Source organism: Trachemys scripta, chromosome 2, assembly GCF_013100865.1.
Source record: "Trachemys scripta elegans isolate TJP31775 chromosome 2, CAS_Tse_1.0, whole genome shotgun sequence".
Taxonomy (NCBI): domain Eukaryota; kingdom Metazoa; phylum Chordata; order Testudines; family Emydidae; genus Trachemys; species Trachemys scripta.
In genome coordinates, this window is record NC_048299.1 from 224,476,552 (window position 1) to 224,500,742 (window position 24,191).

The 24,191-nt window shown below is 39.3% G+C and overlaps 1 protein-coding gene across 1 annotated transcript in view; it reads left to right on the forward strand.

Annotated features, from left to right (window-relative positions):
- The window catches only part of PREX2 (phosphatidylinositol-3,4,5-trisphosphate dependent Rac exchange factor 2), a gene marked incomplete in the record, with an annotated part of 298,948 nt that overhangs the window by 251,250 nt on the left and 23,507 nt on the right, over window positions 1-24,191 (forward strand). The window contains 2 exon segments of the mRNA XM_034763054.1: window positions 6,156-6,222; window positions 8,930-9,120. Coding sequence (XP_034618945.1) covers window positions 6,156-6,222; window positions 8,930-9,120 — 258 coding nt within the window.

Sequence of the window (24,191 nt, forward strand, 5' to 3'; positions counted from 1 at the left end):
TGAAATTGCCTGAGGCCCTTGAGTCCATTAGCACCTCTAGAATGGTATCCGGCATTGCAGTGTGCTGGAGTTGGCGAGGTAGTTGGAGATGCGTTGGATGCTGATTGGCCATCACCAGGTTATGAGCAGACAAACACTGGTGTGGACTACTGAGGAGAGATGAAGGGTACCGACCCAGATCGGACCCCCCATCGGGGCTGGACCTTGGTGGGGTAGCTTGATGCAAAGTGTCCTGGTTCCCTGAGTATAGGCATAGGCCTGATCCCCAGTGTTGACCCTTCTCCGTGTCCAGGAGTCAGGACCAGACCAGGTAGACTTTCATGCTTGCAGTCAACGGAAAAGGGACTGGTGATGGATGGGGGCAGAGCCAGCCGGGCTGTTGGGACCTGGGAGGACCATCTTTTTTCTTGGCGGCGTTCACTCAGGCAGTCATAAATATTGATGTATAGGTCGACTGAGGGATCTCCCAAGATCTGTGAGAGTAAAGATCCCTCAGATAGAGACAAGCACCTACAAGATCTCTATCAAGCATTCTTAAAACTACAATACCCACCTACTGAAGTGAAAAAACAGATTGACAGAGCCAGACGAGTACCCAGAAGTCACCTCCTACAAGACAGGCCCAACAAAGAAAATAACAGAACACCACTAGCTGTCACCTTCAGCCCCCAACTAAAACCTCTCCAGCGCATCACCAGAGATCTACAACCTATCCTGAAAGATGATCCTTTACTCTCACAGATCTTGGGAGACAGACCTGTCCTCGCTTACAGACAACCCCCCAACCTAAAGCAAATACTCACCAGCAACCACACATCACTGAACAAAAACACTGACCCAGGAACCTATCCTTGTAACAAAGCCCGATGCCAACTCTGTCCACATATCTATTCAAGTGACATCATCATAGAACCTAATCACATCAGCCATACCATCAGGGGCTCGTTCACCTGCACATCTACCAATGTGATATATGCCATCATGTACCAGCAATGCCCCTTTGCCATGTACATTGGCCAAACCGGACAGTCTCTATGCAAAAGAATAAATGGACACAAATCTGACATCAGGAATCAAAATACTCAAAAACCAGTGGGAGAACACTTTAACCTGTCTGGTCATTCAGTGACAGACCTGCGGGTGGCTATATTACAACAGAAAAACTTCAAAAACAGACTCCAACGAGAGACTGCTGAGCTAGAATTGATATGCAAACTAGATACAATCAACTCAGGATTGAATAAGGACTGGGAATGGCTGAGCCATTACAAACATTGAATCTATCTCCCCTTGTAAGTATTCTCACACTTCTTATCAAACTGTCTGTACTGGGCTAGCTTGATTATCACTTCAAAAAAATGTTTTTCTCTTACTTAATTGGCCTCTCAGAGTTGGTAAGACAACTCTCACCTGTTCATGCTCTCTGTATGTGTGTATATATATCCCCTCAATATATGTTCCACTCTATTTGCATCCGAAGAAGTGGGCAGTAGCCCACGAAAGCTTATGCTCTAATAAATTTGTTAGTCTCTAAGGTGCCACAAGTACTCCTGTTCTTTTAGTGAATAAATGAAGACTCGGCACACCGCTTCTGAAAGGTTGCTGACCCCTGCTACAATATGTGGTAACTCACTGTAGTTTTCTAACTTTTTATAAGAAGAATGGTCTACCACAGCTTATAAAAATTGAAATTTTTTAGAGCAGTTCTAATAACATTTGGTGCATGCACGCAAAGTACTATGATTTCATTCTTGTTCACTTCAAATGGATTAGAAAATATCATCCAAACTGGGTACCATGCCAAGACTGCCATTACCTCCTTCCCCTGAAATTTGATTAAGGACCTTAACAGGCATTCAGTAATTAAGTGAAGTGCTTTGGAAATTTATATGCTGTCTACAATTTGTCATGTTCTGAGAAAAACTGAAGACAATCTTGATGAAAAACAATAAAAATAAAGCACTAGAGAAATATCTGGGACTACTAGCTGATTCTGGCTATGGTTTCATTTTTAATAGGATATCTTAGATTTGTAAAATTAATATTGTTCAATTGATTTTTTCAATTTTAGTACTTTAGGTTAATGAATAATTGACTTTATTAATGAAGCAATTAATTTAATTCTGTATCCCTTTACAATGTCCATGTTGCTTCATTTTCAGAATGGAGCTGGTTATTTTTTGTATAGCCCATTAGTGGGTATACTGTTCTATATTTAGTTACTAGTGTTTTAATGCAGCTGAATTTGCTGAAAAAATGGTATAAAGAGGATGGGAATACTGAACAGATTCTGAATGAGTAAATTTCCCTGTGGCATAGCAGCAGAAAGTAATGTAGGCTTTTATTCTGATAATGTTCAATACACGAATGGCATAATGACACTTAAATTTGTTTTTAGCTCTGCTATACAGTAACACAGAAAAGGTTGGTCTGTTACTGCTGAGGTAACTGTTATGCACTGTGGCTAGTCATGTAGCATTAATAGCAATTTTTTCTTGCAGATCTCTTGTCCTCTATTCTCTAACTTCCTTTGGATGCTGAGTTTATTCAAAGAGGCATTACAGACTCACTTTAATTGTAAATAATAGAAGTAGATCAGGTTTCACAGTCGTTTTTTGGGGTGAATCTACATCTTCTGTCTGGAAAAAATATTCCTCTCAAAACCACAAAACTAAATGCAGCAGAATCTAGTAGTATTATAGGGTGTCAGATTTTAACAGGGCAGTTATTACTGGTAACTCAAATATTTAAGGTTATTAAAATGTGCACTCTGTAGCCCTGACCCTGCAAACACATGCATGTGAATAGCTTTACTTTTGTGAACAGTGCCATTGAAATTAATGGGACCACTCATGTGAGTAAGGTTATGCATGTGGGTATGTATTTGCAGGATCGGGGCCCAGGATGATCCTGTCATTTGTGGATGATGCTGTAAGTGCACATCTCCTTCCTATTTTCATAGTCAAACTTTACTGTAGTTTAAAATAATTCTTTAGTTACAAAGTAAACATGGTATTTCTACCACATGCCATCTCCAGCAATCCTCCACTGACAGGCTGTGCCTTCCTCCTGACGGAGACTGTCGGCATTTCATCTTATTGACAGTGCACCGAGGTAATAAGCCACACTAATTCTGCTTAGGTGTCAGATTCCTTGCCACTGACAGAAGGACAAGTATGGTGATTTCAGCTGTCTGGTCTTTGTTTTTCGTACCTTTTAGTTTTCATTGTCTTTTAGAGGAGTAAGAAGCAGTCTGTTCCTTTATATCATTTACTCTTTAAAGTTCATTTTTTTCTATCTCACTATGGTTCATCCTTACCACCATACTGATCTCCTATTAAAACAACTATAAACCGTTTTATTCACTTTAAGTTGCTTACAATTATTTTACAATCTATAGAACTGACTGAAATTTTCAAAATTTTGATTTTTTTTTTTACTCCCCCAATTTTTTTTCTTGAAAATGTTTGCAAAAATGTTCCCATTTTTGACAAGGTCCAGTTATTAATTTAATAGATTATTTTTTTGTTTGTAATAATAAACATTTTTCTGTGACTCAAAAGTAAAGCTCTTACAACAGATTTGCACTCATGTTCTCCTACCCTGCTCTGCATAACATCTTGTTCAGAATATGTTCAGTCCAAGTTCAACAGTGGCCTTCAATGACACCAAGTGAAGTCAAATATGCTGTCACCATGGATTTCTATGCAGCACATTCAGGAACAGCTGTATGAGCATCATAGAGAAATAGAACACTATGAAATTGCTCCAGACAGACTTTAAAGGAAACCAGCAATTGCTCCTGATAGGGAGCCTTTAATATTAGTTTATTGACATTTGATAATGCCACATAGATGGTAAGCTGGTGATAGTGTCTGATAAGTGATGCTACTCATACATCTGTTAGAAAAATAAAAATTCTCTATGGTCTATGAATATGAGCAGGCAGATGATGAAGTGGTGCTACCACTAGTAGGTAGCATGCATTGGATGTTTGTGACATGGTGAGCTGTCACTGAGGAGTAAGGAAAGGGTCATGGGGAATAATGAGTCAGTGCTTCATAACAAGTTAGTCTTCTATGAACCATTTGTACAGTATTGGGGTTCTACAGCAGGTGCTGTGAGGGGAGGCTAGATCAGAGGCTTCCTTTCCTCCAGTACTCTTAAGCAAAGTAAGCAGTTATGGGATAAGAGGGATTGATAACTACATAAAAGATAGGAAACAAATGGTAGGAATAAGTGGTCAATTTTCAGAATGGAGAGAGAGGTAAATAGTGGTGCCCCTCAGAGGTCTGTACTGGGTCCAGTCCTATTTAACATATTCATAAATGATCTGGAAAAAGGCATAAACAGTGAAGTGGCAAAATTTACAGATGATACAAAACTCAAGATAGTTAAGTCCCAGGTAGTCTGCGAAGAGCTGCAGAAGGATCTCTCAAAACTAGGTGACTGGGCAACAAAATGGCAGATGAAATTCAATGTTGATAAATGCAAAGTAATGCACATTGGAAAACATAATCCTAACTATACATATAAAATAATGGGGTTTAAATTAGCTGTTACCACTCAAGAAAGATCTTGGAGTCATTGTGGATAGTTCTCTGAAAACATCCACTCAATTTGCAGCGGCAGTCAGAAAAGCGAACAGAACGTTGGAAATCATTAAGCAAGGGATAGATAATAAGACCTAAAATATCATATTGTCTCTATATAAATCCATGGTATGCCCACATCTTGAATACTCTGTGCAGATATGGTCGCCCCATCTCAAAAAAGATATATTGGAATTGGAAAAGGTTCAGAAAAGGCCAACAAAAATGATCAGGGATATGAACAGCTTCCGTATGTGGAGAGATTAATAAGACTGGGACTTTTCAGATTGGAAAAGAGACGACTAAGGGGGGATATGATAGAGGTCTATAAAATCCATGAGTGGTGTGGAGAAAGTAAATAAGGAAGTGTTATTTACTCCTCCTTATAACATAAGAACTAGGGGCCACCAAATGAAATTAATAGACAGCAGATTTAAAACAAACATAAGGAAGTGTTTTTTTCACATAACACACAGTCAACATGTGAAACTCCTTGCCAGAGGATGTTGTGAAGGCCAAGCCAGGATGGGCCCTAGCCTCTGTTTGTCAGAAGCTGGGAATAGGTGACAGGGAATGGATCACTTGATGGTTACCTGTTCTATTCATTCCCTCTGGGGCACCCGGCATTGGCCACTTTCAGAAGACAGGATACTGGGCTAGATGGACCTTTTCGTCTGACCCAGTGTGGCTGTTCTTACGTTCTTATGTACTAAAGGAGTGAGGTTATTCAGTTTTAGGACAGAGGAGAAAAAGGATAATATGGAAGGCCTGTGAACACGAACTGAGCATACTGTGTACCATATGGAACACCAGCCTCTGTCCTTTGACAGAACACATGCTGCCTTTTTATGTTCTACAGATACTTCCTAGGCAATATTAATTTTTATTAAGCTGTTGGCTCTCGATCTGTTGGTCTTTCTCTTTCACATTGCATTTTGTTTTTATGTTGATGAACAATATTTGCATTCAATTGCTTCTTTATATATGAAATCATTTTCATGTAGGTGGGTGGAAATTATGCAGAGGAGCAGTTGAAGATAGTTTGTTGCATATATAAAAATTGACACAGACATTGTTAGTTCCGGTCATCACCCTGCTCACTTTGCTTGTATGGTGTATCTTTCCCCCACTCTTATTTTTTTTAGTTTCTTTTTATATTGTAGCCTTTCAGGGCAGTGACAATGTCTTTCTATATGTCTGCACCATGCCTAGTACCTTTGGGGTGCTCCTCTAATATTATTATCTTCCATAACCAATTCCAGTTTTTCTAGTAACTTTGCAGTAAAACATACTGCAGAAGTTCTGATGCACCGTCTATACTCAGATGCACATTATTCAGTGACCCCTTATACTGCAGCTTGCCAAGAAAAAACATGTTCATAATTTCTTTAAAAAGAAGAGCATTAGTGCACCCTTAACCTTCATTTTGTTCCAGCCCTTACTTGTCTCATGTCCTTAAGTCTAAAAAACCCTTCATAAATCAAAGGATGTTTCAGTTATATTTACAATATATGTTATAGAGGCTTTTAAACAATTAACAGTTTTGTTTGTTTGTTATCTCAGGGCATTCTACCTGGACAAGTCGAACCTCCCTCCAAATTCAACATCAAAAGCTGCTTATATAGATAAGGTAAACAATAATATTAAGTGTTTAATCAAACTCTGTATGTTACACATTATCCTAATCCCTTTCTTTTGGCTTGAGTTGAATTATTTTGAGGTATTTTTTCAGGGCTCTGTTATGGCTTTTGTCCCAGCTCTGCATTACAGATGGTCTGATACAGCATTGCCCTCTTAAGAGATATTGTGCTTCAGGAGATGCAGCACATGCTCACGTGTGAAGCCGATCTATTTCCTCTGACTTTAGCAAAGAGTAAAGGGGCAGAGCCATGGCCTGGTCTCCGCCTTATCCCTTTGGGTTCTGTCAGGGGTGCTTGCAGGCAACAGTCCATGTGCCCAGGAGAATGAACTTGGTGCACTGTCCCATAAAGAACAGGCCCTTCAGTATTTTCCTCACAAGGCTGCCCTTACAACTTTCCCATGATGGCACCCCTAAAATGGATTCCTATTTCCATTTTAAGAAAAAAATCCTCCTTTTATGCCTAAAGCACTACCTAGCATGGCATCCGCTTTTGATCTGACATCCATGTTACAGCCTACAGTTTTATATTTCATAAAGTCTTGTCTAAACTAGAAACTAGTACCAGTTGAAACCAATGCAAGTTAAATTGATATAACTAAACATTAAACCATGTTAAGTGAGTCTATGTAAGCAGTTTGCATTGGTTTAGCTAGATTTATTTTTAAATCACTTTAGTTAAATCAGTGTACTTTTCAAATATAGGTAAATATAAGTATAAATAAGGCTACCATTTCCCTGGTGAATTAAAATTGCCATTAGGAAGTGCTTGTCTAGATTTTTAAATATTCTTTCTTTGGTTAGCAGGTTTCTCTCTATGGGAACCCCTAGGTATCTCATGAGCAGAGAAAATCAGGGCTTTGTATGACAAGAGCTGCAATGTGACTTGAGCCCCATTTCACCTTTTTACCGAATGCCGTGGGAGAGACGCTGCCTTTTGTTACCAGTTCACGAAGACAGTCTTTCCTATCTTTGTGTGTGTGTGTGTGTATATATATAAAAATTCAATATTATGCAGTTAAACTCTTTCTCTATATATGTATCATTTCAATCTGGATACCATTAGGGGTCAGCAACCTGTGGCTCTGGAGCCGCATGGGGCTCTTTGGCTGTCCCCTTGCGGCTCTTTGGCTGCCCCGTTGCGGGCAGCCATTTTTTGAGGGGGTTCGAGGTCAGGCTGTGGTTGGGAAGTGCATACCACAGGCAGCTCCCGGCCAGTGGTGCAGCAGAGCTGTGGCCCCATGCCACTCCCAGAAGCGTCTGGCTGCTGGCACGTCTCTGTGTACCCCTTGTGGGGAGGGCGGCTGCGGGTCTCCATGCACTGCCCGCTCCTACAAGTACTGCCCCCGCAGCTCCCACTGGCCAATGGAACCTGTGACGATGGTGCTGGGGGTGGGGACATCATGCGGAGCTCACCTCCCCCTCACCACCAGGGGCGTGCAGAAACGTGCCAGCAGCCAGCCACTTCAGGAGCAGCGTGGCGCCAGGGCAGGCAGACAGCCTGCCTGAGCCCTGCTACACCGCCGGCCAGGAGCCACCTGTGGTAAGCATCTCCCGGCCAGAGCTGCACTTCGCACTCCCTGCCCCATGTCAGAACCCTGTCCTGCACCCAAACTCCCTCCCAGACCCTGCACCTTCTCCTGTACCCCAATCCCCTGCCCCAGCCCAGAGCCCCCTCCTGTTTACATTCAAATTCAAATGGCAGAGGTCGCATTAAAAGTATTGGTGAGTAGTAATAACTTTAATATGTTCAATTATTATTAGCTGATAAATTCTAACTGTACAAGTAGCTTTGCATGTGATGCGGCTCTTGAAATATTTTGGTCAAAGACAAAAACAAAAAAATGGCTCTTCTTCATTGAAAGGTTGCCGATCCCTGTACTTTCTTTTCAGTTTTGTTGCAAAGTTAATTGTTCTTGTTTGTGGTTTCTTCACTCCTGTTCTACTGCTTACTATTATTCTTTTAGTATGCAGTGTTGTTGTAGCTGTGTTAGTTCCAGGATATTAGAAAGACAAGGTACATGAGGTAATATCTTTTATCGGACCATCTTCTGTTGGTGAAAGAGAAAAGCTTTTGGGCTTACAGAACTGAAGAACAGCTCTGTGTAAGCTCGAAAGCTTGTTTCTCTCACCAACAGAAGTCGGTCCGATAAAAGATATTACCTCACTCACCTAGTCGCTCTAATATTCTTTCAGTAGTTAGTCAGGATTAGTGAATGGCTGTTTGCATAAACATAGGACAGTTTTGTCTTACCTGTATGCTGATTTTTCTCATAGTGGTCATGCATCAGTCCCAGCACTCCTCCCTTTGTGCCTATCTTTGCATTTGTCTTTCACTGCATTATTCCTTCTTTGGAAATACTCCTGGAAGAAGGCCTGCCCATGTGTAGTCAAGTGGAGAGGGCTAACACAGTAGAGATGGGCCTGGGGATTATACATTCAATGAAAATACCCAGATACCGATTTTAAAAAAACTGTCTTAAATATTGCCACAATACATTGTGTGCTTTGTGCATGCCCTTTCAAACCTGTGCTTTGAAAGCAGCTGGACTCAGGGTTTGGCCCACAGTGCTCATCTGTTCTTGTCTGGAATCATTAAACTCAGAAACAATTTAGTTGTCACCCTCCCAGAAGAGAACTTCACATACATCTTGATGGCAAATGTTGTCTAAATCTCTCTGTTCTCCTTTGCTTGCAGCTGATGCGGCCCCTCAATTCTTTGGATGAACTTTACCGACTGGTAGTGTCTTTTATCCGATCCAAGCGCACAGCGGCCTGTGCTTACACTGCTTGCAGTGCCTCTGGAGTTGGATTGCTGTCAGTTTCTTCAGAACTCTGTAGCAGACTTGGAGCTTGCCACATCATAATGTGCAATAGTGGAGTTCATCGGTATGGCAATTTATCCACCTGTCTTTGCTTTAGTCAGTCACTGCATTCCAGTTTGGATAATAATTTTTATTCCATGTTTTTCTGAGTGTACTAGTATGTATCTAATGGACTCTTAAAAGATTATTCATGGTGAGATTCTGGAAGATAAAAGTAGTCTCAGTGATTAACAAAATAAGCAATATAATTTTAGCTTGTATAGTTGCAATAGATTATTCGTCTTACAAATTAGTACAAGGCAGAAATATTAAAATTTCTAAAGCATGACAAGGAAGGTTTCCTATTTGCATAATATATTGTGTATTTTATACTGAACTCCAGTATAGGCAAGTCATTTTAACTCCTAGTGTTCATTTTATACACTGGAGGGAATCTTAGTAGCAGTGGATCTCAAAAACTCAAATACTGCAGGTCTGGTCCAGAATAACCAGAAGCACTATATTGTGGAGTAATACTTGGCATGACCAATTTGATTACAGAAAATGAACTCAGACATTTGACATTTTGAATTTTCAATTGATTTGCTATATACTGCACTGTACTAAACTCTGAGCAACCTTAAATACTTCTAAATAACCAATTTTACAAAGGTCACCAGGATGTTAGTGAAATTCATCCAAGAAAACAGTACGTGTAAGTACCAGCGGGGTAGGGTTAGAACTTTGTGTATATTACAGCAAACATGAAAGAATAACAGTTGAGGAAAATAATCATTAGGTACGTATTCTGTAATGGTTCTTTATACAACCCAGAAGCTGATGCTAACATGATTCTTTTTTACATAAGGATACAAACTATAGATTCCAGTTATCAGTCAGTTTAAAAATGGTGTGTTCATTCTCATGATTCACTGTTTCAAACTCCTTACACTATTAATTTCTGATCCTTAGCAGATTTTCATTTGAGCAGCATCAATTACAAATTTGTTGGGTTATAACAAAAATAACTTTCTTTTTAATTTTACGTAATATCCATCTTTCTAAAAAGAACTTTGGAAAAACAGTATAGTGCCAGTCCAATGCAGAATATCAGGCATGACAAGCTGGAAAAGGTCAGCAAAGTATCAGAGAAACAATCAATAAGTGCATGTTATGAAACAGACTTGCCATCTTTATCAGCTCAGATCTGACGTTGCATTTGTATGACGCTGCATTATTGGCAGGCAATTGTATGTGGCATGAAGTATACTGTCCTCTGTTTTAGAGAGACAAGGTAGGTGAGGTAATATCTTTTATTGGACCAACTTCTGTTGGTGAAAGAGACAAGCTTTCAGACCACACAGAGGTCTTCTTCAGGTCCCTCTGCAGGTCTACCTCATCCACTTGTCTCTCTAGTACTCTGTTTTAGGCAGTTATATGAGATGATGATATTTTTTAATACCACCCCCTGTACCAGAGCAGGATGGTTGTGTTTATCCTTCCTTTAGCATGTGGGAACACTTTATAAGCTGGATCAGCATGATATTTTCAGAAGCCCATAAAGCCCTTATGCTTTACTCTGGCTATTTATCCAGATTTAACATTTTTACAAGTAAGAAGTTTTTGATGATTTAGAGAATCCCGTTTTCCAAGTTATAACTCCAGCTAAATCTCCTAGTCAACCAATGGAAATATGGGCAGCATTTCTTTCCTCCTTTTCCCTCCACTGCTCCGATGAGGAGCAGCATCTTCTGTCTCCTATGTGCCTTTTTCCTTGATTTTTCCTTTAAAATGTTATGGTGAAAGAGACTGTCATCTGTAGAATGAACAGGGATTTAAACAGGTCAGCCTTGTCCAGCACGTATTATGTAAGAACAGTGGTACTTGAAAATGGATTGACCCCAAGAATTGAAAGGTCATGAATTATTCAGGCTGGTCTATTGACAGGAATATTAGATACCTGTTTCCCCAAGAATTATGGGTTTGTGTGCATATGCTTTATTTATAGCCAAACATCCAAAGACTTTCATAGGTAGAAGAAAGAGAGGGTTCTATTTGGGCACAATTCTCTTTCTGGTGCTTATTAGAGATGGGCATAGTACCATGAATATTTATTTGAATGGTTAATTAATTCACTTTAACTGGGTTTGTGAGTTTCCTGAGAATATTCTACACAGACAAAGTGTTGATTAGCAGAAATATTTGAAAAATGGTGAATTTTAAATGGCTATTGTAGCATACTCACAGAAAATGAAATTTGAATTAGAAAAAGTGAATATTTTGTCAAAAATCTGTTTGTTGTGGTAGGTTTTTAGAGTTATGCTTAATCAGAGGGCAGAAACATACCATGTGATCCACATGTCCAATCAAAGCAGCATGAATATCAAATATGCAGAATGAACAGTTAGTGCACAATTTACAGATCATGAATTATTCAGAATTATTGGGAATATAACTTTAAATAATGGGGATGTATTTGATAAAATCATAAACTTGACATCCTTGAACAGAAAGACAATTGTTTGAAAAAACGGTACACTTTGAATTATTCACTCAGCAGTAGTACCCATTCATATGCATAAATTATAAAATGTCTCATGAAGTATAGTGGCCTAAAAAGTAGTGATAAGTTTTTTGCCCCTGTTCTGGTAGAATGAGATTTAATCTTTGCAAGCAATTGTAGAGGAAACCTCTATTTCTAAACCTGATAGTTTAGACACATGGAGTTCTGAATTCTCATTTCTAATAAAATATTGTATGTTAGCCCTGTGGGTAGGCTACCCTTTGAAAGAAACCTTCTTCAATGGATCAGTCCTGCTACCAGTTTAAAGGTGAACAATATGACAGTAATAGACCCTAGTTCGTGTCTCCACATGTCTGCATTAAATATGCAAACCCAGATTTTGACCCCTGGAACTTATTTTCACCAGGTTTCCAAAGTTAGATCCTTAATGGAGCCTGACCTGAGTCTCAGTCTAGGAGTCTGTATCAGAGTTCAGGATGCTGTGCTGATCACTCCTTTTTTCTACTCTCAGGAAATGGGAGTTGAGCACACCATTATTCCCATCTCTGCCAGAATTTAGTGTCTCAGGCTATATTTGATAGAATAAAAATCTGGATTTCCCATTTTTCTCTAGTTAAACTTTGTTGACTGACTACTAGACTAGAGTATACATTCTTAACATGGAGGTCCTGAACTGATGTCAGAGGGGAGGGGCCACACTGTCCTTCCCTTCCTTTTCAATGGAAGGTGGGAGAGAGTACTAGCCAGATCCCACCTAGATGGGAGGGAAGTTCTGGGACAGGGTCTCAATACGGAAAAAGGCATCCCACTATGGAAGAGTTTGAAAACCACTGGACTACAGACTTTGGCTGTACTGTCACTATCACTTATAACCTCCTCAGTCTCAGCAATGTTTTGGTTTCTAATTTCTCTGTGATCCAAGTTAAATTGCTTTTTACATTGTACTAGGCTAAAAACAGCTTGAAAGAGCTCACATTTTCATTCCAGTATCCAAGATAATATTGGGGATTTTGAATTGCTGGTGATTGCTTTGCTTTGATTTTTATGTTTGCCAATTGACATTAGAGCTAGAAATACAGTATCTATTCCAGACAGAAGTCTTTTTCAAGTATATTTCAATCAGCTGAACAAGAACCAGGGAGCAATAAGTACCTTTAACCTTCACTGTCCTTTGTGATATATGTCTACAACCTCCCCATAAATTATCATAAAATGAATCTGTTGTGCAGATTCAACATCAGGAATTACAATTAATGTGATTCTAAGGAATCTGGTTTTTATGATTTATTTTGCCTTTTTTCATCATAACTAGTTATGATCTATTAAATTTTACTTCATTTAGTTAAAACATTGCAATTCTACCTGCCACTTAACTATCCTCCAGTAAATGATACTAGAGTTTCTTTGCCTGTATTCATTTTATTTGAAGTTGTAATCAGTCTGTACAAACGTAGATGATCAAAAGCACTTTTAAATATTGAATCATTATGCCAGTTCCTGCTCCAGAGGGAAGAGACAGACTGTGCTTCACAGATCCTAGCTCTTTCTATGCCAAAATAAAATTAGGTGCAGCAGCTGCAGAACTCAATTTGGAGACTAGTAGGAATACAAACTAAAATGAATTATTTAAAATATTCAAATAATGCAGTTTTTGGGTTTATTTATAAGTTTCTATTTCCAGGTGGATAGAAAGGCGAGTGTGTCCTTTACAACCATTATGAATCTTCTGGAGATACCTCTGTTCTTTATTATTTTTTCTGTATTTGATTTCCTTCTTTAAAGCATCTAATTGCTGCTCCTTTAAGCTACGGGGTTTAGGCTAGCAGATGTCCTGCTGAGTGAGGAGACAGGTTCTGCCAAAGGTTGATTGTGCTCCTGAAGCCTGCCCAGCTCATGAAGGTCCAGGGAGCAACACACCTTTCATGGGTAACAAACCCAGATCTCCCAAACAGCAACGCAGAGCTCCACTGTAACTATATTTTTGTTGTTCTCATCTCAATTCTCCTTTATACATTCATTTTCTTTTGAAAATTTGACTAGAGAAATTTACTTCTGAAATCAATGAAACTGCTGCAAAGATCTTTTCTTGGGGCCCAGTTCTGTACCTGTTACTCACGCTGAACTACTTGATCTTGTAAGTAAACCTATTGACTTCAACCGGATTACTTACAGGAGTAAGTACATGCCAGCATGAGCATGCATTGCAGAATGAGTCCCTATGTGTCTCAATCCTTTCAAAGAGTAGTCAGCTAAACTTTGATTTCACTCTTGCTCTCTCTTTGTTAAATATTCACTGTTTTCCCCTTCAATTTAACTATCCCTATCTCCATTTATTTTTAATATATTTTCATGATCCCTTATCTACTGAGACAGGAATAAACTTTTTTTTCTTCATAATATAAATATTTAGGATAATAGAATGTTTAATACTGTGCCTGTTACAGTTCAAAGGCAGATAGAGATGTGGGAACTTGTCCTAAAAGATAGCACAGACAACACATGAAAACCAACAAGTAATCAATAACAATTCTGATTTATATTCCCCTTCTACATTTATTTATTATTGTTATTTATTATTATTTATATTCCCTTTCTATACGCTACACATTTTTGCTTTGTTCGCTTTTAACATGCATATTAGGAATGATCCTAGTTATGCATCCGAAGAAGTGGGCTGTAGTCCAAGAAAGCTTATGCTCTAATAAATGTGTTAGTCTCTAAGGTGCCACAAGTACTCCTGTTCTTTTTGCGATACAGACTAACACGGCTGCTATTCTGAAACCTGTCATTAGGAATGATGTTAGTCACATGCAGTTCTCTTTCATGTTTCAGCTGTTGAAACATCATTCTGCTTAGCACATAATTTTAAAAAGTGCAGAGAAATGCATGAAAACAGACTGAGTGGGATGGTTCCAAAAAGGATTCCAGTGCAGTGTTTTCCTCTTCGCTCCCTTCACCTTTATGCATTATGTAGATGTTTAACTGCCTGGGTTGATATATAGCTCCCTCACTTCAACCTGCAGAACCAAACTCTCAGTTTCCTACAGTATTTCTTCTCCAGTACTCAGGGCTTTGGAGGAATCCGAATCTTTCTTACAGAAAACACCAATATAAAAAAATCCAATAGACCCCTTCAAACTGTCTAGAAACAACTTGTGTATAAGTTCTTTTGATTTTGAGATGAAAAAGAATTAAATTGAACAATCTGAATTCTTCTACAACATGAAATAAATTAGATTGCAGTTTCCCAATGGATAACAGCTTGATTTGATCTGCCAAGGACTTAAAAATGAAACCCTTTCCTACTCATTTGAAGAAGATGCTCCTCAGACTAATGTATATGGTGGCCAAGTTTGTTCTTGAACTATCATTATTAAGATAACACCATTATTAAGCTTGAGTGGACAAGAAGCACAGGACAATTCAAACCTTTAAAAATTCTGTTCTTTCTTTCCTGACAAGTCCAACTTCTTGGCATACAAACAGTATTCAAGGTGAGGTCTTCTGTAGCTAGTGCCTACCTGCAAAATTTCCAACCACTAACATAATTGCATTAAATTTGAGGTAGAATTATAGGGTATCTATGATGCTTCTAAAAGCATTTGTATAGTCTTTGAAAAAAGGCAAAAGTTGACAGATGAGTGAGTCCTAGATCCCCATTCTGGTTTTTCAGTTGAATTTATTTTCACTCCCCTTATCCAACAGAGAGGGGTGTTCACAAATTTTATTTCTGGAAATAGCATCTCTGGTATGGAGGGATGCACTCGTTCCTGTTAAAAATTAGAGAAAAGGGCAGTATTATCTTCAGCAGGTTTCATTGCTCACAAAAAATAGGCTAATTTTGAATTTAATGTTACCCCTTCCCCAAGGCTTGGCTCAAACCTCCCTGGTGCTTGTTACTTGGAGTGGCTTGTCTCTGCCCCTGGCATAGGTTGAGTCCTGAGTTTTTTATTTCGGTGCCTGGTGCCTTCACCCAAAGTGACTCCAATCTGTGCCTGGGAAACAAAGGTGCTGTTCCTTGGGAAATTCACAAGGACTGTAACCCAGTACCCAAACAACACAATACATTACTACAAGCGCCAATCAATGAAATTCCACACTCCAAAAGAACAATATAACACAGGGGGCTTTACTAGGGACAGGAAACAAATTCTGTAAGGAAGAAAAGGATTAAGATTAACCAAAACACTACAATATCAATGATATAACAAATCTTTCACGTCCTTGCATTCACCACTGTAGACAGATCCTCAGCTCCCTCTCTAGCACCATTCCAGGTAGATAAGAGGCTGAAGAGAAGTCCTGCAATGAGTGCTGGAGCGCTGTGAATATTGGTCAGCTTAAACAAAAAGAAAGTGGTTCCCTTACAGTCTCTTCAGCCCTGAGTGGGGCAGGGTCCCCTCATGACTCCCTGGTCTGGAGCCCTGTGGAGATCTTGGCTGGCTGTAGGTAGCTGGCACCAGGTTGCTTCTCTGCCCTTCTAATCACTGATCTCCACAGGACTGGCACTTCATGATCATGTTCTAAATCCCACAATAGCTCAAAGTCTCCCTTTGTGCAGGAGTGAGAGTTGAATAGAGACTCCCTGACCCCAAGCTGTGCTGCCCCAAAAGCGAAACTAAAATGAATCCCTTTGTTTCCAAGGCTGTTTGTCCCCTCTAACTGAGAGACTGACCAGCCCTGGCTCCTCGTTGGCCCAGCACATTGTCTATATAAATCACTCCATCAGAAACTCCCTATTGGCTTTTGTAGAAGTTTCCTGACTATTCTATCTCTGCTCTGGACCCTAAGTAGGCTGGGAAATGGTGTCCAGAGCCTCGGGAACCATTGCTGTAGTCCAGAGGGTTGGACCCCTGGAGGCTCAGTTCATTGTTTCAGGAGCTAGCAAACTCCAAAGAGGTTTGTACTAAAAACCTGAATAAATCTACCTATGCAGGACTGAAGTCCAAAGGTAGAAACCTTAAAGGCTACAAATCAGGGCATTTTTCCTATTTAGATCTGAAATATGACTATATATACACACCTATTCAACTCTATCATGAAATGTGTTTCTGGTTTGCAGACCTCAATTGAAACTTAACTCAAGGGCCTTCCCTTCTGCATTTTGTTTGCTCCAAGAGTATTTATCAAGTTCATGGTGATAAGTGTTTCATGCTTTAGAAAGAAAGGCATTTCCTTTCTTAGATGAAATGCTCATAATGACCATTTCTTATGAGCAAATAACTTGTTCCTCTGTAAGAAATCTTCTTTGGGATCATGTGTTTCTCATCTATTTCAGAAACTGAGTCATCTTCCCTGCCAGAGACTAGTCTAATTAGCAGTTGTTCTCTTGAAAGATGAAGCCAGTCTCCCACCCTCCAAGAAACAGTTTAAAGAAAATCAACATACACAAAAGGCATCAGGTTTGAGGCCTTCCTGAGTGGAAGTAGTAGCTTGGGTTACAAAACACATCCTCCAGGATTGGTTTCCTGTCTCTATAAATTTACTGTCTCCTGTTTCAGCAAGCAAGAACTCAGCTGGTAGCTGAAGTTTGAAAATACCTGGCAAGGCAGATTTTGATTATTCCATGATGCAGTAGCATTACCTACAAACACAATAGCTTCCAGAAAGAAGCATTGATAGATACTGTATTTTCATAATGAAATTAGAGGTGTTCAGACACCAAGATTATTGGACATATCTTGAAAAAGTTAATACTAATGTTGCACTAAACATGAATGGATCAGCACCTGACTCTGCTTACAAGATGATAATAACACTTGAGGCAACTGAACTTAACCACAAAGTCCATAAAGGACCAAACATGAGTCTCAGAATTCTCCACTAGACCAATTATAAAATTTTAACTCTGTTTAGAGGTTATCTTCTGCTTTGGAATTTTAATGAAATTTTCTTAAAACCAAAGTATGTCCATTGCTTTCAACCCCTTTCCCCCTGCTACAGCTATATTCTCACCAGACACAATGGGAGGGTGAAATAATATGTTCTTCAAAAATCTCTTCATAGGATTCCTTTAAAATAATGACTCAATTTTTCCTACTACTAGTGTCAAACAGAATGGCTAATTCCCCCCCCCCCATATTTCATGTAACTACATTTTTTTTCTTTTGTTAATGGAGGGTTGGTTTAATATCTTACCTGCTTATTTCATTTCTAATAACTGTACTAACCACTGGTCCAATCCTCTCCTCGAAAGAAAAAAAAATCATGCTCAGTAAAGTTTCAGCACATGAGCAAATGAGATGAAAGGCGTTTTTTTTAAACCAAGATTGCAGCCAGCATATTTAAACTTTCTTATACATAGACTAAAAATCGTGATGCTTACATATGCTTACATCATCCCGAATAACATATTTAAATGTGTCTAGGCTCTAGGACGGTTCTCATGGACCATTCCCTTCAGGGTGTGGCTTAGAAACTAACAAAAGCTCTGGCAATGTCTTCACATAACAGTGGAGCAAGATCCACAGGCAGGAGTGTCAACACTTTATTTTAATACATCCTAATAAGTAATGTTCTCATTTTAGGTTGATTCTAGTCTACTGTACACTTGTTTAGATAATTATTATAAATAAATACAAATTAATATACAATCACTGGGAATTATAAAGAACTATCTTAAAAACTTCAGATCAGAAAAAAGAAAACTTTATGCTAACATTTTAACTGCCATATTTAATAAGTATATTGGCATAATTAGTTCCTGGATAAGAGTTAACTTCAGTCTTATCAGAACAAGTAAATGCTTAAAATATCTATATTTTAAAAAGCGGTCAAATGGTTAGCATATAGTAACTATGCAAAATTTATCAAAAGAATAATGACATAAAATTTAACACTGAGCAGCAGCTTTAGAGTTTTAATTAATTAGACTAAGCAAATGTACATCCTGTTCAAATACTTTATTCGTGTGACCAGGATATAATTCACTTTGACATCCCCAACAGCCGTAAGTGATGTGCCAAATATTACACCAATTTGTTTCATCTCATCATCCCTATTCAAGAGTTGTTAGAATAATGATGAAGCTCTAAGTATAAGCTAGCCAAGAACCCTAATTGAAAACTGGGAATGGATTTTATTATTTAGATTCCTTTAACTCAGGTAACGTTTCTATGCAACATGCTGAGTGGCAGCTCAAATGGTGCTGTACACAAACACCAATTGATTTTTCCTATGTGGTGACAAATTATATTAAATAACCTGTCATTGAATAGTCCATTTCTGAGTTATTTTAATCTTTCATCTTTTTCAGTAAGAGCACTATAAAAGCTATGTTGTCTATATATACAAATGTAACAAATGGGAAACAAGCAGCATGCCATTCAATCAAAAACAAATGAATCCCAGAGCTGGGGAATATTGATGATTGAAAAGGTAATGCAACCTTTTCTGTTAAGGGAGACTTGATCAACAAGATGTTTGCAAAGTTGTTGTTCAACTATATAGAAAACATCATGACTGGGCATACCACCCACTTGGGTCGCAGGATTGTCAGGAAGACCCATGGTTCTGGTGTCGGACTCTTCTGGGAGACTAGGAGAAATAGGCAGGGGGTAGGAGTAATTGAACTTCCTTAACTTTGCAGGAAACCAGCCGGAACTTACGAAAAGAGTAGAAAGAGGATGTTCTGGGCTGGGTATACCTGGAAAGCCACATTATGTTGAGGGAAGTAGGCTGCCTGCATGGGATTTGTTAGTCTGTCTTGTTTAAATGCTGAGGAAAGAGAATTTGGGGCTTCTGTTTCTCTGACCTGAAGAAAGGAAAGAAACAGATTTTTGTTCATTTAAACTCTGAGGTATGAGGATTTGGGACTTTTGCTTCCATTGACAGGGTGGGGTTTAGGTGAACTCTAAAAAGAGCTTTTTTCTTTTATTTTCTTCTTGTGATTTATCTAGTCTCTTTTCTGCTGAAGGACCAGTTGCACACAGTGGTTATATATGGTTCTGAGTTGCTTTATAACCTTAAATAAATCTTGCTTATTAACCCTTGAGCTGGGTGGTTCTTATGGTTTGCATAGCTGCTTTGGCTCCCTGTAAGATTCCAAGGGTGTGGCTGATAGCCTAGAGATCTTTGAATGGTCTTGGGGACCCTTCAACCTTGCTGGATTCTGACCTTATATGGCAACAGTGCTTTTGCCACTGAATACCTTATGCCATATATTCAGGGATACTCCTGCTGTAAGTTCCTAGTATTAATCTTTTCAAGACCACAAGGAGAGTATTCTTCGAGCAGACCCCTTACACCTGGAACTGACTGCTTTTCATATTCATTCAGAACAACATGCAAGGTGCATTTGTTTAGTTTTGCGTTTGGTTCATTTTATTTTACTTGACAACTTTGTTGCTGAGATACCTAGCTCTCTAACCTATCCTTGGTGGGTAGTTTTCAGTGATGTTTGTTGTGTTTTTTCTCCCACCCCTCCATTTTTATTTTTTTTTTTATTACAGCACTTGGCTGCCATGCTGATTTTGCTTGCAACATTTTGCAGTTAGGAATATGCAGCATTTCATGGCAGTCAGCGTGCTTCTTATAAAAAATTGACTACACAAAACAAATTTTGTGCAATGTAATTCAAGCAGAAAATGAAACAATTATTTGAAATAAAAACAAATATTGGTATGTAAATTATATGCCAGGACTGGCAGAAAATTAAATTTAAATAATTGTGAAAAAGTACCAAAGTGTAAATCCTGATTTATTAATGAATTAGCTCAGTGAAACATTATTAAAAGGTTTATTTATATCATCTATCATACAGAATGTGTCTATTTAACTATCTAGTTATCCAACCAAAATAAAGCAATTACAGCTTTATTGCTGGTAATATGTAATAAGTTAGTTATTTTATGTCATTATTAAGGTTATGAGTTTGTAATGGAAGTCACTTAATCCATGCCTTTCCGTGACTTTTACAGCGGTCAGTGCACCTGGCTCAAGGGCAGCTCAGGCAGCCCCTGCGCCATTCGCACTGGCCGCTGCTGGGGCAGCCTTGGGCAGCAGAGTTTGGGTGTTGGAGAGGGCAGGGGGTTGGGGCACAGGATGGGGTGAGGCGGGCTCTGGGTGGCGCTTACCTGGGGGGCTGCCCAGAAGTGGCAACATCCCCCTCGCTCAGCTGCTAGGCGGAGGCGTGGCCAGGCAGCTCTGTGCACTGCCTGCACCCAGAGTGCTGGCTTCGCAGCTCCCATTGGCCAGGAACCGCTGCCTGCCCCTCCTCCAGCACCAGCAGGGGTTCTGGGCCACGCGCCGCTGCCTGCCCCTTCCCCCCAGCACCTGGGCTGCCCTCCCCTATTACCCGCGGGGCCCCCGGGCAGTGTCCCCACCCATGTTTTAGTCAAGAGTATTTTTAGTAAAAATCATGGACAGGTCACAGACCGTGAAGTTTTGTTTACTGCCCATGACCTGTCCATAATTTTTACTAAAAATATCTGTGACTAAAATGTAGCCTTAGTCATTATTATCTGGTTGATAAGGAACTAATGCATTAATTATTTGAGAAATAACATGAATAAATCATTTCTATTTTTATGACAACCATTCATCAAAGCCATTTTGGTGTCTCAAGAGCAAATACAACTACATCATGCACAATCGTAAATTTTAACTTTAATAAAATTCTTTGTTAAAATGAAGTCATGACATGGTTCCAAAGATTTTAACAAATACAAGACTTAGTGGTGCTTTTTGAAAAGAAGCAATGAATATATCAAAAGAGTATGTTTATATGCATTAGTTTTCAATCTTAGATGCACGGTTACATTTTCAGAGAGGCATGTTGATAGTTAGTGCCATTCCCATTCTATTTAAGGTAGCTTTCACTGCCAATTCTCCATGCTGTGATGAAAACGTACCTCTTAGAATTATTATTACTTTTTTGCTGCAGATATATAGAAGCAAGTCAGCTCTTCAGTTTGACTCTGTACACTTCAGAGTTACACGCCAGTAGTTACCTATCTCTTTAGTAGTCTGAGCTGTTGTTCTTCATGATGCTATTTTCTGTTTGTCCTAACTTTTCTCACTTTGGTGGTTTAATTGCTTGACCAGTTGATTAGTTGTTGAAAGGGGAGGTGTTTTGTATCCTTGCACTCAGCTGAATTGCTGTTTCAGCATTTGTCAGATGATGGATAGCTTCATCTCAGATCATTGTCCACAGTTAATTCTTCAAGGTGAACTTAATGTGGGAATTTCTGACTGAATTATGTTTCTCACATGTGGAATACATCGGGTATCTTTCCTTCTGCTTGTAACAGATACTCACGTAATAGATAATTTAATAAACAGACATGTGAAGTACTGTACTCGAGTGTATGCACTGGAGTTATACGATTTCTCTGTGAAGACAAATTACTTGGGATATGATTCTGCCACATTGAATAGTCTCATTACATTGAATGGAGTGCTTGTGGAGTAATTTGCTACTCATTGTGACAATTAGGCTCTTCATAATAGAAACAGAACTTAGAAAATATAGTTATGCAGTATTAAACCAAAGCATATAAGATCAAAGATCATGACATATATCACCAAAGATCAATAGATTCTTGCTTCATGTTAACTTTGAGGTCAGTGTATAGAAGAAACTAGGGAATTGAACTGATTTAATTATTGAAGGAAATCACTTAGTTTCTAAATTGTGCACAAAAATCCATTAATAAAGAAAAAGATTGAATTCAGTATCTCCTTTCTAAGCTTATTATTTTGAAACTTTTACAGTCCATAAATGTACTTAGTGGTATTTAAAACTTATCACCTTTTTTAAAAATGAGTGCATCAGCTACGTGCACACATTTTTCCTCCTACAGATCTTCTGCTTAGTAGGATGATTATTTGATTGAAACATATTGCCCATGGAAGTGTGCATAATACAAGCCATGCAAAATCTTCTGGTCAGTATTTGACCAGAGGTGTATAGAAAACAAATTTTAATTATGTGTCTGAGGATTCTTTTTTTTAGCTTTTTAACATATTAGGGAACAGACACTGTAAAGGTCTATGAAGGAGAAAACATTTTATATATGCATTTTGCTGGATGCAAAGATTTGATTACTGCAATGTGCTTTGTTTGGTGGTATACTGAAAGACTACTGAGAAACTCATTTGGTGCAGATTGCAACTACCTACCTATTAGGTGGTGCAGCCAAACAGTATGTGTTACATTATCCAAGAAGTACATAGGCTTTGCTCAAGGAGTTGACTTCGATTTGCTAAGCCCTGTGTGGCTGTTGTCCTGGCTATCTGAGAAACCATCTTTCCACCCTTGTCTCACCATAATAGATGAGGTCAGCCAGTGTGTCCAAGCTGATTGTCCCTAGTTTTTTGTCTGGTGCTGGTGCCAGAATGGTTTCAGGGCAGGACTTTTCACTCTGAAATGTACTCCCCGTGGTTGTCAAATGAGGAGATATAACTGAATAAGGTAGCAAAGGACTTGATCCTGCTCCCACTCGAGTCATTGAGGTTTTTGTCATTTGATTGAACTAGAGAAGAATTGAGGCCCAAAACTGAAGACATCTTCCCAAAAATGTATTGGGCAGTGTGGTCTGGAAGAATGAGCACAAAGCTGGGAGTCCCTGACTCACTGAAGTGACTTGCTCTGGGCCACACACTTTTCGGTCTCAGTCTCCCCATTTGACATTAGCTCTGTGCCATTGTAACTCCACTGAACAGATTGGAGGATCAGGGCTGATAAATTTAATTTATGAAAACTATGTAGTGTCCCTCAGTCTTTTTTAGGGGTACTGTACAGATACAGCTAATAGTGAAGTTTGATATCACCATGGCTGCTAATTTTAAATTAAAGAAAAAAAACTTGGAAAGTGTTGCCTCCAGTTGTAGTTAAGGGCCAAGTCCTCCTCTCCTTAATGAAGTGAAAAAGTCTCTCTGAAGTTGCAAAGATTAAATAACATCAAAGCACTTTTAGAAATTACATTGGCCAAAAGAATTGTTAACCTTTGCAATTACATGTATCAAAGCTGTAAACTGTTCAGTGTTCCCTCTCATTGTAATGTGTCCAAAAATAGGTCTATTTTGCACACAGGAGGGGCCTGGTCTACACTACAGCATTAGGTTGACATAAGGCAGCTTACGTAGACCTTATGTCTATTAAGTCAGTGTATACATTACAGCCTTGCTCCTGTTGATGTAAGTGCCCTACTACATCAGCATAATAACTCCACATCCATGAGAGGCATAGAGCTTATGTCAGTGTAGTTAAGGTGACAATGTCCCAGTAGATACTGCATTACTTACAGCTATTGGCTCTCATTCTTGTCAATTTCATGGCTCTCCTGGAGACATGAAAGTGATAAGAAAGTCAGCTTCAGGCTCCACAGCCAGACTGCTGCCTGATCTCTGTTCTAAGCTGGGCTTCCACCCGCGTTCCCGTCTCAGGCTGACTCAAGGGTCCCCCCTGGGGAGCACTGCTGTCCCACCCGAGGTCCCCGCTCCCAACCAGGCTATCACCCTGGCTCCCCACTCCAATCCGGGCTGCCGCCAGGGCTCTCAGCTCCCCACCAGGTAGCTGACCAGATTCTGGGCACAGATCTCCCCGCTGGGAGCCCAGCTTGCCTCTGCCTCCGCAGAGCTCTCCACTCCCTGCTGAGAATGGGGCAGCTGCACTGAGCTTCTTGGCTCCC